General features: G+C 37.3%; 1 protein-coding gene across 1 annotated transcript; it reads right to left on the bottom strand.

Moving 5' to 3' along the window:
* Nucleotides 1-2,705: 2,705 nt before the first annotated feature.
* LOC137024070 (tripartite motif-containing protein 16-like) lies at nucleotides 2,706-8,543 on the bottom strand. The gene is made up of 6 exons (XM_067391233.1): nucleotides 7,918-8,543; nucleotides 5,356-5,482; nucleotides 5,105-5,301; nucleotides 4,187-4,346; nucleotides 3,986-4,033; nucleotides 2,706-3,247 (listed from the first exon to the last, which is right to left on the bottom strand). The coding sequence occupies exons 1-6, from the start codon at nucleotides 8,488-8,490 to the stop codon at nucleotides 2,715-2,717; spliced, it is 1,638 nt and encodes a 545-aa protein (XP_067247334.1). The 5' UTR covers nucleotides 8,491-8,543; the 3' UTR covers nucleotides 2,706-2,714.
* Between the last annotated feature and the right edge of the window lie 8,209 nt (nucleotides 8,544-16,752).

The raw sequence follows: 16,752 nt of genomic DNA on the forward strand, positions 1-16,752 counted from the left end.
TTTCAGCTGCACTCTAGCTGCAAAAAGGGCCCCAGCATTGAGGGACTCCATCTGACCCTTATGGCTCCTACAGCAGCGCAGCCCAGTCCACAAAGGACCTCTACATCGGCAGACATTGCCTGTACCACACAGCTCCTCAGCGACGCAGCCAGTCTGCATAGGAACCTGTGAAGATTCATCTGACCGAGCTGCCCAGTCCATCCTAAAGGACCTCTTGGTGCAACCGAAGTTCAGCATCCTCCAGCCCAGCGTGGCACGACTACTGGATCGCAACTCCGCGCCCTCCCACTGCACGCAGCCTGCATCATCAGTGGAAGACGTCTCTGCTACCGGATTGATCATCGGACTGTCTGGAACGTAAATATAAACTTACCAAACCTCTTTTCTAGAGAAAAAATTAGTTTATACATGCAGCATATGTTTTTCTAACCTGTTTAGATAACAGTTATTTGAGGTCAGCTTGTTACAAATAATAGGGATATTATTTGTTGAATGATAAATAAGCAATTATTTATCACCATTTTACCAGAGCCATTAGGTGGCTCCCATAAGCATTCCCATACGATTCTCTTCCATCCTACATTCAGTTCCACAGCATTGCATTTATCCATTCTGTGTTCACTTCATTTATTTGTCTCTTTGATTTAATTCAGAATTCTCCTTTGATTGTTATTTTACTATCTTTTAGAAGTGCATATTCATTATTTCATCATTAATCGTTGTGGTATTTACTCTTGCATGTCTATTGTTAATTAATTTCATTCATTTTATTATAACTCTGTCTTCCTTGTGTTGATGATCAAAGACTCTACTAGTTCACCGGGCTCTCCCAAATCCTTCAGATAAATCAGTTGACCGATTTCCTCCATTTTATATTAATTCTGAATTATTGAACAGCTCTTTTGGAGTGTTCTTAAATTGTTAAGATAGTATTCTTAACTGGTGCCCCGTATTACAAAAGGGGGAAGGGGTCATCTGACACACTCATAACCACACCTTAAGTGACACGTGATCAAAAATCAATACGTCACAGGTGAATGTAGTAAAAATCACTACAGAATGATTATGTGACCACCTGCATAATCTGCGTCACAAAAATATTAAATTATTTTTATGTTTTATTATATGTGTGTGTGTGTGTGTGTGTGTGTGTGTGTGTGTGTGTGTGTGTGTGTGTGTTTTATTATTTATTTATTTTTTATATATTTAATTATAATGAGTGTGCACAGAACAGCTGCATTTTTTGAATTCGGAGTGGCAGTTGATAGCTGAGAGTTTTGTTTCTCTCATGACGACTGTGTGGCATCCTCAAACAACACAGAGGACCACTTGAATAACACCAAGTTTTGTCTCTCTCACTCTCACTTATTGATAAAGGAAGTACTACATTCATAATAATATAAACTGTTGCATGAACGATACAATTCAGTATTTACTCCTGAAAATAAGTGCAGTGAAAATGCCAGTGAATTCTTGAAATGTTTTGGTACTGTACATTTAATGCAGTAATGAAAGCTATAGTCCACCCCTGAGTTTTTTCAGCCCATTGATGATGAGAAAGACGGGGTTAATGTGGGCATCTTGACCGTGAGTGAGGACACCAGGCGCGATAGTGTCTTCCCACATGATGTCATGGACGTGGCTGTGATACCGGATGAGATTGTGGATCTCCAAGATATTCCAAATGATTTGGCCACACAGTTTGGACTCCTTTATGCTTTGAACATTGATTATCCCAAAGAGCTTTGATACTCCTTTGAGCTGAGGCTGGTGGGGAGAGCCTGACTGCAAAGATTCAAGGACTAAAAAAGCAGTTAGGGAACACTGGAGTATATAACCTTGCGTGTTTGTGTTTGTGTGTGTGGTGATTATTTTTATTGAGCTTGAGCGCTCACACATTGAGTTAAAGTGTCAAAGCCAATTCAGAGATGATTAACAATCTTCACCGTTTATTTTTAAAGTAAAGGTCTGAACAAAGAACATTTCTATAATGTATGTTGTGGGGTAATCTTGTTCAATTTAATGTTTTACAGCCATTTAATCCAACTTTAATTGATGATATATGTTGTTATTGTTTTATTTAGAAACTGAGGCAGGCATAAGATGTCTTTCTATTGTTTGTAATTTCAATAAATGTAATTGTGTATTGAAATGTGTTTGTGATTTATTAATTTTCCTTTATTTCAGTCTAAATAAGTTCATATTTATTAAAGCCATTCTTAAAGTTCATCTAACTAAAGTGAAGTTTAACTAAATATAATCAGTCCAGAAATACTTTGTCAGACACACATTTTCAAATGAGTAAAACTAAAATAAGCCAATGCAAAAATGAACAAAATATAATGAGTTGTCAACAAAAGATTTTTTAGTGTTGGATTAGCTCACCTGTAAATATTATTCTACCTGCATTGTAAAATTATCTCTTTACTGCCTTTAAAGTTAAGATTATAAACATGAAAACAAATATATTTCTGTTGTAATAATACATTTGTACCGCAAAATTATATAATTAATGTTTTAATTAAATGTTTAACATTTTTATTCTCACATTATTCACACATTTATTCTGACATGTTATTTCACTGACAGAAGTTCAGCTGTAGTATTAATGTAATGAAGAGAAAATAAGAGACTCTAAAACATCTCACTGTTACTGATTCATCATGAGCTCAAAGCATTATGGGTAGAGTCTCTCTACAGTCTATTCTGATTCATCAACACAGTTTCACTGATGATCCAGAACCAAACAGATCACCAACAGCAAACCCAGGATAGAGCGGTTGAGTGAATGTGGTCTGGACTGTGTGGATGAGGCTCATTGTGTCTCCAGAGACGCTGTAGAAGGACAGAGTTCCTGCACTGTGATCCACATACACTCCTATTCTACTGATGATGGAAATTACTGGGAGTTTAGTCCATATGTCATTGTGTCTGAATAAGTAACTGGAGGAAGAGCAGATCAAACTCCAGGACTGATCATTACGTCCAAACACACACTCATTACTCCCTCCCTTCCTGCTGATGCTCATATATGACACTGATATAAACACATCTCCACTCCACTCAATCTCCCAGTAACAGCGTCCACACACACTCTCTCTACACAACACCTGAGGATACACATCAAATCTGTCTGGATGATCAGGATACGACTGCTCTGTGTCAGTCAATGTTATCACTCTGTTCCTCTCAGACAGATTGAGGTATTCATTCACTGTGTTCAGATCCAGATTGAGCTGATGGGAATCTGATGGAGATAAAACACATCAGAATCAGGAATTATCAATCTGTCTGATATCCTGTACAAATCATCATTATCCATCATTTAGATCCTTTACCAACCCTAGAAAATGGTTCTTTTAAAATCATAGTGATATTTCACAATATTACTCTTTTTTTTTTTCTTTTTTTTTTACTACTACCGTAGTTTTCACTGGAAGTTCAGCATCTGTGCTACAGAAAGCTGACAGAAACACTGAAGTAAACAGTCGTGATGGAAAGAAACACCGTCTATTCTGGGTCTGTTCTTATGTGGATTACTCCATTAGCTGGATTTCATTGGTGACTTTTAGAAAGTATAATACATTAAAACACATGACAAACAAACAATTTCAGAATCTGCAAATATTATAATGCATTTTAACTTTGGTTATAATTATATTTTTTCATAAATAATGTATAATAAACATTATAAATACTTTTTATAATGCTATATACATAAGGGCTTTAAGTGTTAGCAATATTTCTTTTGCAAGTAATTACAAGTTTCATTTTGTAAATATTTGACATTTATGTGCTTAAACTCCTCAACACCTTTTGAAGATATTGATTTCAGTGACTGCTGATGTTCTCTGAACGCCCTGTTGAGAAACACTAATTCACATGAAAACTCATGAAACTCTTCTGTCATGTTTTCTTTCTCCTTCTACAGGAAGAACATGAACACACTCAGTGAATTTCTCTGTTTGTTTTCTTAGTGACTTACATTGTAGGAAGTTGTTCCTGGTTCTGGGAACAATGTTGGTGAAAGTGACTGTGGAAAACAACAGACATGAAGAGTGTGATTATCATGTCAAGAGAAAATGATCCCTGCATCCGTTCCTAAGACATTTCTAATATGATCTTCTACATGATATGAGGTGATGGAGGATCATTTCTGAGAGCAGATGAATCTCCAGGACTTTACCTCTGTCAGAGATCTTCTTCAGCTCCTCTTTGCAGAAATCCTCCAGTTTGTCTCTCAGCTGACGGACAGATTGTCTCACAACATCAAAAGAGGAGAGAGAACTGAAGGGATCGTCATTTACGTCTGTAGATTCAGGAGGAGCTGAGAGAGACTGGAAACTCTACAGAAAACAGAAATCAAAGCTCATCACCTCCACACTTCAGCCAATAACCTGCACTACTGTCAGATTTGAGCATCTCTTGTTGATCTTTAGTAACTCTCCTCAATCCAGCACTTTCACAGCATCAGATTCATTCTTCTCATGTTCATTATATCATGTTAGATCTGTAAGATCTAGTGTTTGACACTTAAACTATATGTGAACTTTCTAGGAAACACTTGGATGATCAAACATCTGGCAATAACATAAATGTAACAGATCAAGTGTATCAATGGAGTCACATGACAGGGTTGAGTAGATTTGATCAGGAAAAGCAGTTGAAAAGCAACAAGTAGATTGACCATTATTTATAAGTTTTGAGCAGTTAGTGGCTCTGAAATTCACAAGGACTCTTGGGACACGAACCCAAGGTCAAGTTTTGTGGTTTAAATTCACTAAAGCATCACTAATATACAGCCTTACTTCCTGTTTGAGGACTAAATATTTAAAATATTAGTGAAGTTTTGAATTGTTGTCATCTGGAAGCTCAAAATATCTTGTCAGGAAAATGTTTCCTAAGAGATTTCCAGAGCTGAACTGCATTTGTAAGTGCGTCTCTCTCAAAAGAAGATCAGATGAGAGTCTGACTGATGATTATATAATAACCGAACACACAGATCAACACTTCAGTCAACGGCTCATTCTGCTCTCATGAAATGTTTCTCTGTGAGTCTCTTGCTCAAGTCCACTATGATCCTGTTCTTCTGGATCTCTGTTACCTGCAGGAAATGGATGTGATCCTGTGTGTGTGAAAGCTGCTCCAGCTCAGCGTCTCTCCTCCTCAGATCATTGATCTCCTGCTCCAGTCGCTCCAGTCGTCCTTCAGCTCGACTCACTGCAGTCTTTTCCTGATCTCTGATCCGCTGTGTAGCCTCAGAGCGGCTTCTCTCAATGGAGCGGATGAGCTCAGGACACACTGTTAGGACACACATCACAATCACACAGTGGCTTCAGTGAGTCTGACTGAGACTTCTCAAACTTCTCTTCTTTTCCAGACTCACCTTATGAGACTCCACAGCCTCTCTCAGCTGCTGAAGATCTTTCTCTCTCTGCTGGATCCTCTGCTGGAACAACCTCTGCGTCTCCTTCAGCTGGTGCTAAAGGACAAACCAATGACAGGAGAAACATCACATAAATCATCAAGTAAACAGGTATGAATCCAGTATCAGTAAAGTGCTGAGATTGAGGGTTAAAGATCTTTCATGATAAGGTTCATTCATAAGTGTCAGTATTATTTTCGTCAATGTCTAGTTTTATAGGGATAGTTCACCCAGAAATGTAAATTCTTTCATTTTTCTTTCATTTTCTTTTCATGTAAATTCTTTCATTGTTTACTCATCCTCATGTCTTTACAAACTTGTATGATTTTCTCTTGCAGAACACAAAAGAAGATATTCTGAATAATGTCTCTGTTTCTAGAGCTCAAATCAAATATGGCGACATGTCAATAACATCAAACCTCACTGGCTCATGCATTTCACATGACTTAACATGCAAACATATTTGACTTTTCCTATCACTTGAGAAGATTTATGTTATGTCTCAATTTGCATACTATGGTCCTAAATAATATTCAAAATTAGAATTACTGTCCCAAATCGTAGTATGATTATTCCAAAGATACCCGGATGATCTACAGTTTAGAGTCTGAAGTGAAGATCGGCGCACACTCTAACGGATAATATTGACCACAACCCACTGTGCGATAGATGTGGATTTGATTAGAACTAAAAAACATGAATAAAACAAACATGGTGGATGGACGAATCCGATGGTTAAGTAGAAAGGTTTAGATAAAAACGTTTGAGGGATTAATAATCAGTATATAACCTGACGAAAAGATCTTTATTCAATGTTATCCATGTTATTTTTCATCTGCAACAGCACTGTGAAATTTTGTAATGATATATTTGTCATTAACTTTTAAATGCATCATTAACACAAACACATGAGGAGAGTCTACTTGTGAAAGAAACACTGCTGGCAGATCAACCTGCTACTACATTTCTCCCTGAAACGGTAGGAAATTAAATTAAATTAAATGTAGAGGATGTTAACTGTGACAAGATGATTGACAGGACAGTTTAAACTGTGACAGGATGTGTGTAATTAAGTGATAGAGATGTCCGTTACAGGTGTACATACTGCCCTACCCTTGGTGCCAATAATTGTGGAGGACACTGTATGACATAGTGTGTCCCAAAGTTTGCCTGCTCTTCTGCTTCACATTCAGAAGTCTGTACGGTTTTGTTTCTTCAAAAACAGTACGTACTTTTAGGGCACAGTGTAAGTAGGTGAATTGGGACACAGCATTAGATTACCCCCCTTGGAGTTGTATGGATTTCATTTAATGTGCTCTTTGAAGATGGAAACTTTTGGACCCTAATGACTTTCAATAAATGGAGAAATGAGATATTGCTTAACCATTTGAGTGCTACGGTCCCACATATGGGATTTAGAACTTTCAGTGACGTCACATGACTGCCGGATTTAAACTGTGCTTTCGCGTTTTGGCTGTGAGACGATGCGCTCAGTGCTTGTCGTTTTTCAAAACTATGCAGTGTTTTCAACCACATAATGCTAATTTTAGATTTCAGACATTTAAATACACAAACTCTGAACTGCGCCGCAAACTAAGGATGGAGACACCCATCTTGCGTTAGATCAATATCATTAATAAAGGTTTTTAAATGACAAAACACAGTCATATGTATTTGAGAAGCGAAATATCAGATAATTGATGACATGGTAAGCAAGTTTGTGAATATTTTAAATAAAAAACTGATTAAAAGCGATACATCTGTCATACAGTTATTGTAGCTGCGGTGTGTCACGTGACAACCATGATGCGTCGCCTTAGAAGCAATAAGGGGAAACATTCTAAAATATCGGACGCCTTAAAAAAAAAACTCACCTTGGGGGGTCAGCTAGAATATTTTAAACTTACGCTTGAAAAGGTTAAAATACCTTCTTTTGTGTTCCTCAGAAAAGAAAGTCACTCCAGTTTGGAATAACATGAGTAAATGATGAATGTGAACTACTGGTTTAAAGGGGTCCTATTAAGAAGACTAATCATTCAGTCCTGTCAATCATCATTAAGAGCGTACATAAAGGTGCGTTCACGTGGCCTCGTAATTCCTGTTGTTATGAGATTCTAGCTTGTAAAAAGCGTTCACGTCCTCGTAGAGCTCATAATTACAGCTTGTAAGCTGGGAGTTTTCTGAAAGCTCCCACATGTACCACATGGCCGCTGTACCATTTTTATGGTAAAGCGTGTTACAACATTCCTGACACAAAAGCTAAGCAGTATATCAATCACAACAGACTGGGACCAGCTGACCAATCAGAGCAGACTGTGATTTTAAGCAGACTTAGTGATTTGCGGAAGGTGGGTTTAAAGAAACTGAAACAAAAACAGTGTTCAGACAGAGAGTGTAAACAGACATTAAATGATGTAAATGTATTCTAGCAGACCCCATAAACAAAATTATGAACCTGTAAATGAGCATAATGGCACACTTTAAGTTCATACCTGTTTCTCTGTCCTCTGTGCTGCAGCTGATACAGTGTCGTGGTTTTTATGTTCATCCATCGTACACAGCAGACATATACACTTCTGATCAGTGCGGCAGAAAACCTCAAGGATCTTGTCGTGTTTCGAGCAGATCATCTCCTGCAGTCGTCCAGTGGCTTCAGTCACTTTATGTGGCTTACGAGAGTGAAATTCCTGATGACAGTCAAAATGAGTTTGACAGTAAGACTCCAGACACACCAGACAGGACTTGATGGCTTTGTGTTTTTTTCCAGTACAGACGTCACACTGCACATCTCCAGCTCCAGCGTAACAGTCAGCAGGAAGTTTAATCTTCTTCAGTTTCTCCACCAGTTCAGCCAGAATGGTGTTTTTACCCAAAGCAGGTCTTGGACTGAAGGTCTGTCTGCACTGAGGACAGCTGTAGACTCTCATCTGATCCTCCTGATCCCAGCAGTCTGTAATACAGATCTTACAGTAACTGTGTCCACAGTGGATTGTCACTGGATCCTTCAGGAGATCCAGACACACTGGACACATGAACTCATCCTGAGATATTCTGGCTTCTGCCATTTTACTGCATGAACACAGAGACACAAACACACAACAGCTCAACTACACTTCAGTTTCTCTTTCTCTGAACTCATGTTTTTCCTGTTTCCTGGTTCTGTGTTTGAGTGACGTGTAAAACATGCGTGTCTGTAAAGCAGCTTCCTCATTCCTGGTCCTGAAGAGCCTCATTCCTGCTAAGAATTTAGTTTTAATGGGTGTTTCCACACACATTGTGTTTAATCAGTCTCAGAAACCCTATAAGTTAGAGCGAAGCAAGACAGAATTATTGTTTCTTAAAGTCACAATGAAATCAAATTTGCCAAATCTTTTTTTTATTTCTGAATATCGCAGTATTTATTATAAATGATTTATCCATGCACATCATTTTGTTAAATTGATGTGTGCTTGTAATCTTGAATCACAATAACTTCCCCTCCCTCTTGCAGCGACATCTCTTCTCTGATGATGTGTTTACTGGCGTGAGGGCGGGGCAACCTGTCACTCACATGAGATCCACCAATAGCAAACCACAACCATCCAATCAATTCCCCATGGACAAAATCGAGCCCCGCCCTACATTTGTTCTTGATCCAGAAGCCGTTTCACTCAGTTATGTCACAATTGGGAAGAAATTATAAATGACTAAACTTATATTTCATGCTGACATTAATATCTCGTTAATGTTTTCACTTTGAGTATCATTAAATATTTAGTCTTTTAAATGATAAATAGGGATTATTTTTACTGTAAATCATGTTTTCATATATTTAATCAAAGTCTGGAATCTCGGATTATCAGAAAATTTACAGTGAAATCAATATACTTGACATACATTTTTAAGTGATGAACAAGGAAATAAATATGGTTCTTTCTGGTTGTTTTTGACAACTTGCCATAATGCCATAAAGTAGAGCATACCTTGTGGTGGTGTTATTAAAAAATAAACTGTTGCAAATGTCTAAAGGCAGGAACACACCAAGCCGATGAACTAGTGGCAATGAAAGCAGACTGTGGTTGGCTCACTTTGGCAGCGTCTGGGTCCAAAGTTGCCCTGACACACCAAATCGATGCTCGACAGCCGATAGCCAAGTAGCACGTCTGTTCTACACCTGCGTAAGATGAAATGCCTTTCCATACCAGCAGGTGGCAGTGGCTGAACTGCCAAACAGAATGATCAGATGGCCTGACTGACCGACCAACTTCAGCCGACGGTGCGAAACACACTGAGAAAACTTATTTAAGGCAGGAACACACCAAGATGACGGTCAGCCATCGGGCAGGTTTTGTTCATCGGCCGACCGTTAGCTTGGTGTGTTCCTCTCTTAAAGGGGTACTTCACCCCTGGAAAGATGAATGTGTATTTAAAATTGGTCATTTATGTAGTAGAAATGTGAAATTATTTTTGAATTTGGAGCTTTCTAGACTGAGAAAAGGCAGAAAATGTATTTTTGACTAATGTGGATGAAAGACAACAACTCCCAGAATGCACTTGTTTTGCTGCCCTTTCGAGGCCACGCCCAAACCACGCCTATCGGTTACAGGCGGCATTACCAGAAAAATTCAAACAAATAAATCATGAGTTAGTTCATACATTTACAGCGAAATGGTGCTAAATTGCTTTGTACCTGGATGTACACCCAAAACCAGGAAAGGACAAGTAAGTTTCCATCATTTTCCGATTCAGTTAAAGATTTGGAGCGATGTAAACAGTGGCTGCGGGCCATCAAACACCCAAAGTTTGGAGATGACACCGTTATAGAAAACCTAAAAAAACGCAGAATATGTAGTCTCCATTTCAAGCACGAGGAATACGAACCAAATATCTTTGCAATGAAGAGAACCATTCTGAAGGACACCGCGATACCATCTATATTCACTTTCCCAGAGGACGAACAGCCTGGGCATCTGGCACTAAGCGTATTCGCCCAGAGGTAAGACTCGCTGATACTAGACTGATAACACAGTAGCCTATATGTAGTGTTGTAGGTAGCAGTAAAACTGCAAACTTAGCAAAGTAACGTTAGATAGACAATTACGTATAAGTTGCATATACGTTGACTGTTATCAAAGTAAAGCCTCTGTTCTGTAAAACTGAGTTTATTTATCTATTTATGCTAACGTTACCACAAAAGCCTGTTGCTGTACTGGTTGAGATGACTGCAGAGACCGATACATTTGCGAGATGAACCACTGATGTAGTGCAGACAAAATAAAGTTAATTACTGTAAGCTTAAAAATATAATTGACACCCACTTTTGATAAAATCTTTGATCTATGTCTGTGAGTAACCTCAAGCGCGCATATGTATGGACGTGGTGAAAAAATGCGGAACTACCTGCTATTACTGGCTGTAGTTTTAAGCCTCTGGCCAAAAAAGCCTCCGATGACGCAAAATGGCGATTTTTGCATAAATCTCTCATCTCGGGCTGATATGAAGGGGGAAATACTAGTGGTATTCTACTAATACAAAACTTAATGCTAAATCCTGACGTAACCCTTTAAATGACAAACAAGTTGATTAAGATTTTTTGGAGTTTGCCTGTTCCCAGCAGCTAGTTTTTTTAAGTACACAATAAAGGTAATGGTTGGACTCAGAGAGGTTGTACAGGTAATTTTGTGAGATCAACCACTATCACTGGTGTACCCACAACACTCTAGACTTTGAATCTGGTAAGCTTTGGCGGCAAAGAATATTTTTAAAAGAGGAATGGGTAACACTTTACAATACGTGTGCACTAATAAGCATTAATTCATGCTTAACTAATGCACAGATAATACTGAATTAATGTATAACTCATGATTATCTAAGCTATTCATTAATTATTGCCTCATTAGCAACTAATAAAGAGTCTGTCTGGTTAATATATTAGTTCATATATGAATTGTTATCAATTAAATATGTCATTGTGGATTAATTACCTAATAACTTATTTTATTAACTAATAGTGTTAATTAACTTGTTAATTACCATAGTGAGCCAAAGCCTTGTATTTCAACTTCCAGGCAACACAGGTAAAGTAATATGCATTAATATATGATTAATTACTACATTATTTGTGCAAATACATGTGCAAATAACTATAATTACTAAATGATGAGTTAATAATGATGTGCCTCAACAAGTAAAGTCACAACATAATGATATATTCACAAACCATTAACTGATAATTAATTAATGACCATTACTTTGTTTATAAAAGCCATTTATTAAACACAGATTTTTAAACATTGAAGCACTTTCCAAAAACATGTTTCCATAACATTACATTGTGCGTTTTGAGGTAAACTACTATACAGGATAGTGCTGGCGAATGTCTTTGAACAGTCTACCAAGGGGACCTTGGCTATGTTTGTCAGCCAGCCAGTGAGTCCATTCAATGACTGAGAGGTGTTGCTTCAGGATTTTTTCTGTTCTGTTTCCTCTAAGTCTCCAAATAGTAGATTTGTACTTCAACCATGCTCTCTCGAGATGCTGGGTGTGGGCTCCACTGTGGGGATCCACGAACCACTGTCTGTGATTGACTCTAAAGTGAGTGTAGCCCATGGCAGCTAATGCACCTCTATAAGCTCTCCATTCGTCACTTATAATGGTGGTTCCAGCTCGCACATGCTTAACCACAATTGGTACAAGATTCTGCCTTCCTCTTCTCTTTACAAGCCGTAAGACTGGATGTCGTCGCTCATCCTTTACTCCTAGTATACGAAAGACCCACTTTTTTCGTCTCCAAGTTACGGCTGCCCTCCCTCTGCCATACTGTAAAAAAAAGTTATATTAAATTATATCATATTGGGTCTACAAAGACATGACACACACAAAGATATATATATATATATATCTCAATGGCAAAAGTTAAAAAATGGCTTCCAAAACAAAACAAAAAAACAATCAAAAATCATATGCGTGTTTAGTATACCAGTAATGGATCAACATATGTATTATATACTATTAATTACAAACAAAAAAAATTGTCTCTGCTGTCATTTGCTCTAAGTTTGCAGAAGTTAGTATTAAAGATGGGAGCAAATGCAGTTACCATAGATAATAATGAGAATTGAGAACGGTTAAACAAACTGATTTATTACACAAAAGTGATTATTAAAATACAATGAATCAAAACTAAAGCACAACCTACAATTTCCTAAATTTCGAGGTCACTGCTTAAAGTTATCCAAACAGGAGTGAAAGCACAGTTTTAAGCATATTTATAGGCAATGTTAGTTAAACATATTGTGAAGCATGGTATAGATGATATAGACACTTATCAAAATTAAAGAACACTTTCAGATAACTTCCAGTTATTGGTATTAATCTGGTACCCGGTGCTAATTTTACAGTATCTGACAAAGCCTATTTAACTGGCAGTCTAACTTTCCAGCTTTCACTGACATTGCAAGATGGTGAACCATTCTAAAGTGACAGCACGTTGTCCAGATGAAGGCCAAAGGGATGACCCTTTCAGCCATAGAAAGAGAAGTTGGTCATTACAGTTGGTCAATATTGCATCTTTACAATGTCACAAACTCATTCAAGTCCCCCTAAAAGGCTGGTCGCCCACGAAAGACCAATGCACAAGAGGACAGGATACAGAGAATCTCAATGGGCAATCAGATCAACACTGCAGCTGGAAATTCTCACCGGTTAAGCTCTGAACAGGGTAAGGATCTACCTCGGCAATACAGTTTCTCGACATTTAAGAAAATTTGGACTGAAAGCCCACTCTGCAGTGAACAAACCTCTCATCAACATGCTAGACTAACTTTTGCTGAGGAGCATGTTGTGTGGACAGAGAAGAACTGACCCAAAGTTCACTTAATCTGAAACCATTGAAATAATTAAATGGCCAGTCCAGAGTCCTGGTGACAAAGTTATGGCTAAGAAACCCATTACAGTGAGCAAACTGTGGAAGAGACTGGAAGAAGAGTAGGGAAAGAACAGAGAGAGCAGAGACTGGCCTCAGATGTGTTGAAGTCATTCAAAGTAAGGGTCTGTACAGTTCCTACTAATGTTTGACTGCTGCCTATAACCTTTAAAAATTTCAAATGTAATCTTTCTTTGTCCTACAATCATTGCGGTTCTATAAATCATTGCGGTCCTACAATCATTGCGGTTCAAATCTCTAATTTTTGTGTTTTCCACAAAATGAAGCTTTTTGTTGAAGTGCTTTGGTTATTTTGTAAAACACTGTTCTACTAGCATGGCCACAACTAAAATTCCTTCAAATTTTGAACAAAGAAGAACATTATTTCTGAAAAAATCAAGTGTTCATAAATTGTTCTCTAGTTTTGATCTCCACTGTAGGTTACTACTTTGTGACTTCACAAAGTGAATATTTTCATAATAGACAGAACACTGTGCTGTCATCCTTTAACTCACCTTACGTTTATGACGAAAGCTGCTTTCATCAATAACAGCAAATTCTCTGGGATGTCCAATAATTTGCCCACTTCTTCGTGTATGGCGCCTCATAGCACACCTGCAAACCTTTCTTAATGCTGCAGCCATCTTGGACATAGTTCGGGAACTTCTTGCAATTCCATCTTGCTTCATGTCGATTTGTCTGAGATGCAAGCCCTGAGAAAACCTGGTAATAAATAGTAAATAAGTGCATAGCTTAGTTATTTTTCATATTACTGACTGCTTCACTTATCATGCCCAGAAGCTACGGGATGTTTTAAATACACACACATAAAAATGATGTTGTATATTTAATCCAGTATGGATATTCCAGGACTCACATGAGTCATGACAGGTAAAAGAGAATCAACTAAAAGGTAACAGAACTATAATCATAAGCACATCTACATTGAATTAGAATGCAATTTGTTTTGTTGTAATTGGAAAAATGCAATCCTAGATCTATTACATTTTTTTTTTTTTTTTTGGTCAAAGTGTTCCAGTAATTTTATTTACTTATTTATTAATTGATTCATTGCTACAAGTTAGTCCCTAAACCAGGTCAATGTGTAGCCTACTGAAGACCACATGGGTTGGGAAAAGTGTTGACTTACCGGTAAATAAATGTCATCCATGAAGACAGGGATTTTTTTGAATTCTGAAAGAGTGATTTTGCTCTGACAGTCCTACTGCATTTTCTGCCTCTGTGGCTTTGATGTCTGCATTCCCTCGATAAATCATAAGGAAATGTTAAAACAGTGTTAAATAATAATATCTAGATACATCATTTGTACTTTAAATATAAGATGCGAAGATGCGGAGCATTAACCCTTTTCGCATTTCCGGAATTCTCAGCATCGGAAGTAACGTTTAGTTAAAAAAAAAAATGCAGGACACCGTTTCCACAACTTTTGGAAATATCACAATGACGTTAACTAAGTTTTATGTCAAGGTAATAAGTGGTATAATTAAACATTTAAAAATGAAAAATGTTCTTTCTTTTCTTTTCTTTTAACTACAAGAAAAGCAAGTCAGGCCATCACCTGGCCACCCATATGAACTGCATAGTACTGAACATGAAGGGGGGTGTAGGACTAAATATTTTGCGAATTTTAAACGAAGTTCAAATATATGGAATAGCACCCACTTTGACATTAGTGACATCATTTGACAAGAGCAAAGATGTACAAGATCCACCTGAGCTCCACGTTATGTTTAGGGGGGAGCGCCAGGCCACTGTGATTAAAGTGGAACCAATGATTCCTGATGAGGATGACGGTCAGAATCATCTGACAGAACACACGCAGCAAGACGCGTGCGAGCACTTGGAGGCATACGGCGGCGTTACTGTGACAGCCATGGCAAGCAGTAGTAAAAGAAGTAAGCGGATAAATCGTAAAATACCATCTAAATATAGTTCTGATGTATATGGTGAGTTTTAAAACTTTAGCAGTCATGTTTGATACACTTGGTTAAAGTAGGCTAACATTCGGTATAACGTGCACATGGCAGAGGCCGACTTGTACTGCTAGCTTGTTATTGCAACAAAATGTATGGAAGCTTATTTCCACCACTAAATAAAAGATTAAAAAAAAAGTTTGAATAATCTGCGAGTTAAGTCAGAATTGCGTGACATAAAGTCACAATTCTGACTTTTTTCTTTTAGTTCTTATCACGCAATTCTGACTTTTTTACTCTAAATTCAGATTTATTTATTTTTTTCAAAATTGAGAGATAAAAACTCGAGTTATAAAGTAGGAATTGCATGATAAAAAGTCACAATTCAATAAAGTCTTTTCCTCATAAGTGAAAACAGTTTCTCACAATTCTGAGAAAAAAAAGTAAGAAATGCGAGATTTAAACTTGTAGTTTTGACATTTTTCTCTCACAATTGTGAGTTTATATCACGCAATTCCGACTTTATTCCTCGCAATTACCTTTTTAATTAATTAAATCATTTATATTTATTTAGTGGTGGAAAAAAGATTCCATAATAAACAACCATAATGTATACTGTTTATATATATAATTTGCAATGAAACAAATTGGATGGAAACTGTTTTCATGTAATAATATGTCTTTGCCAACCCCTTATTATACTCTCCATACTCCTCAGAGATTCCAGTCCGCAAACCTGCTCAGGAGGAGGTCAAGAATGATGTGCAAGGTCAGTATCTAGAGTAATGTCAGGACTAAACATTGATTGCACCAGTTGAGCCAGACATCTTCAGAGATAAATCTTACAGTACTTTCTTAACCTTAAGAAATAGTTTAACCAAAAATGAAATTTAATGAAATTAAATGTTATTTACCCACAGAAATCCAAGATTTCCTTTATTCTGTCAAATTTAAATGAAGATTTTTAGGAAAACAGCTCTCTAAGGTCATTTCAGTGGGCACCAAAACTTCAGTGAGTTCAGTCTTTTTCTGAAGCAATTCAAATGGTTTTAGGTGAGAACAGCCAACAATATAACTAATGTTTACTGTAAATATTAGTATGAACAGCCATCAGCATTCTTTATAATCAAAACACATGTGGATGACTGAACAATTACAGTATAATGTAGTTATAATTTAAATGGTTCTCACATTAATTGTTCAGAGAACATTTATTAAACAAATGTGTGTGTATTTGGTGTGTGTGTATTTTTTAAGCCTTTTGGTGTACATTGACTTCTACTGAAAGGACCTCAAAGAGCTAATGCTTCAGTTTTGTTTAGCACAACAAAGAAAGTTGTACACTTTCTTTTCTATTAAGCAATGCCTAATACTTAATAGATTCGCCAAATGTGTAGCAAAAGGCATCTAAAATCTAAAACTAGGCGGCTGGGTAATTGCATTTCCTTGGTAGTATACAGCACTATTGTTTAGTAGACATTCGGACTGTC

The sequence above is a fragment of the Chanodichthys erythropterus genome, chromosome 8 (genome assembly GCF_024489055.1).
Source record: "Chanodichthys erythropterus isolate Z2021 chromosome 8, ASM2448905v1, whole genome shotgun sequence".
NCBI classification, from domain to species: Eukaryota; Metazoa; Chordata; class Actinopteri; order Cypriniformes; family Xenocyprididae; genus Chanodichthys; species Chanodichthys erythropterus.

What these genes read in the sequence shown, in the direction of transcription:
- LOC137024070 (XM_067391233.1), bottom strand. Translation starts at nt 8,490, where the DNA reads ATGGCAGAAGCCAGAATATCTCAGGATGAGTTCATGTGTCCAGTGTGT. An exon ending in GAAGAAGATCTCTGACAGAG is followed by an intron (nt 4,034 to 4,186) that starts GTAAAGTCCTGG and finishes TGTTTTCCACAG; the next exon opens with TCACTTTCACCAACATTGTT. An exon ending in CAGGAACAACTTCCTACAAT is followed by an intron (nt 3,248 to 3,985) that starts GTAAGTCACTAA and finishes TATCTCCATCAG; the next exon opens with ATTCCCATCAGCTCAATCTG.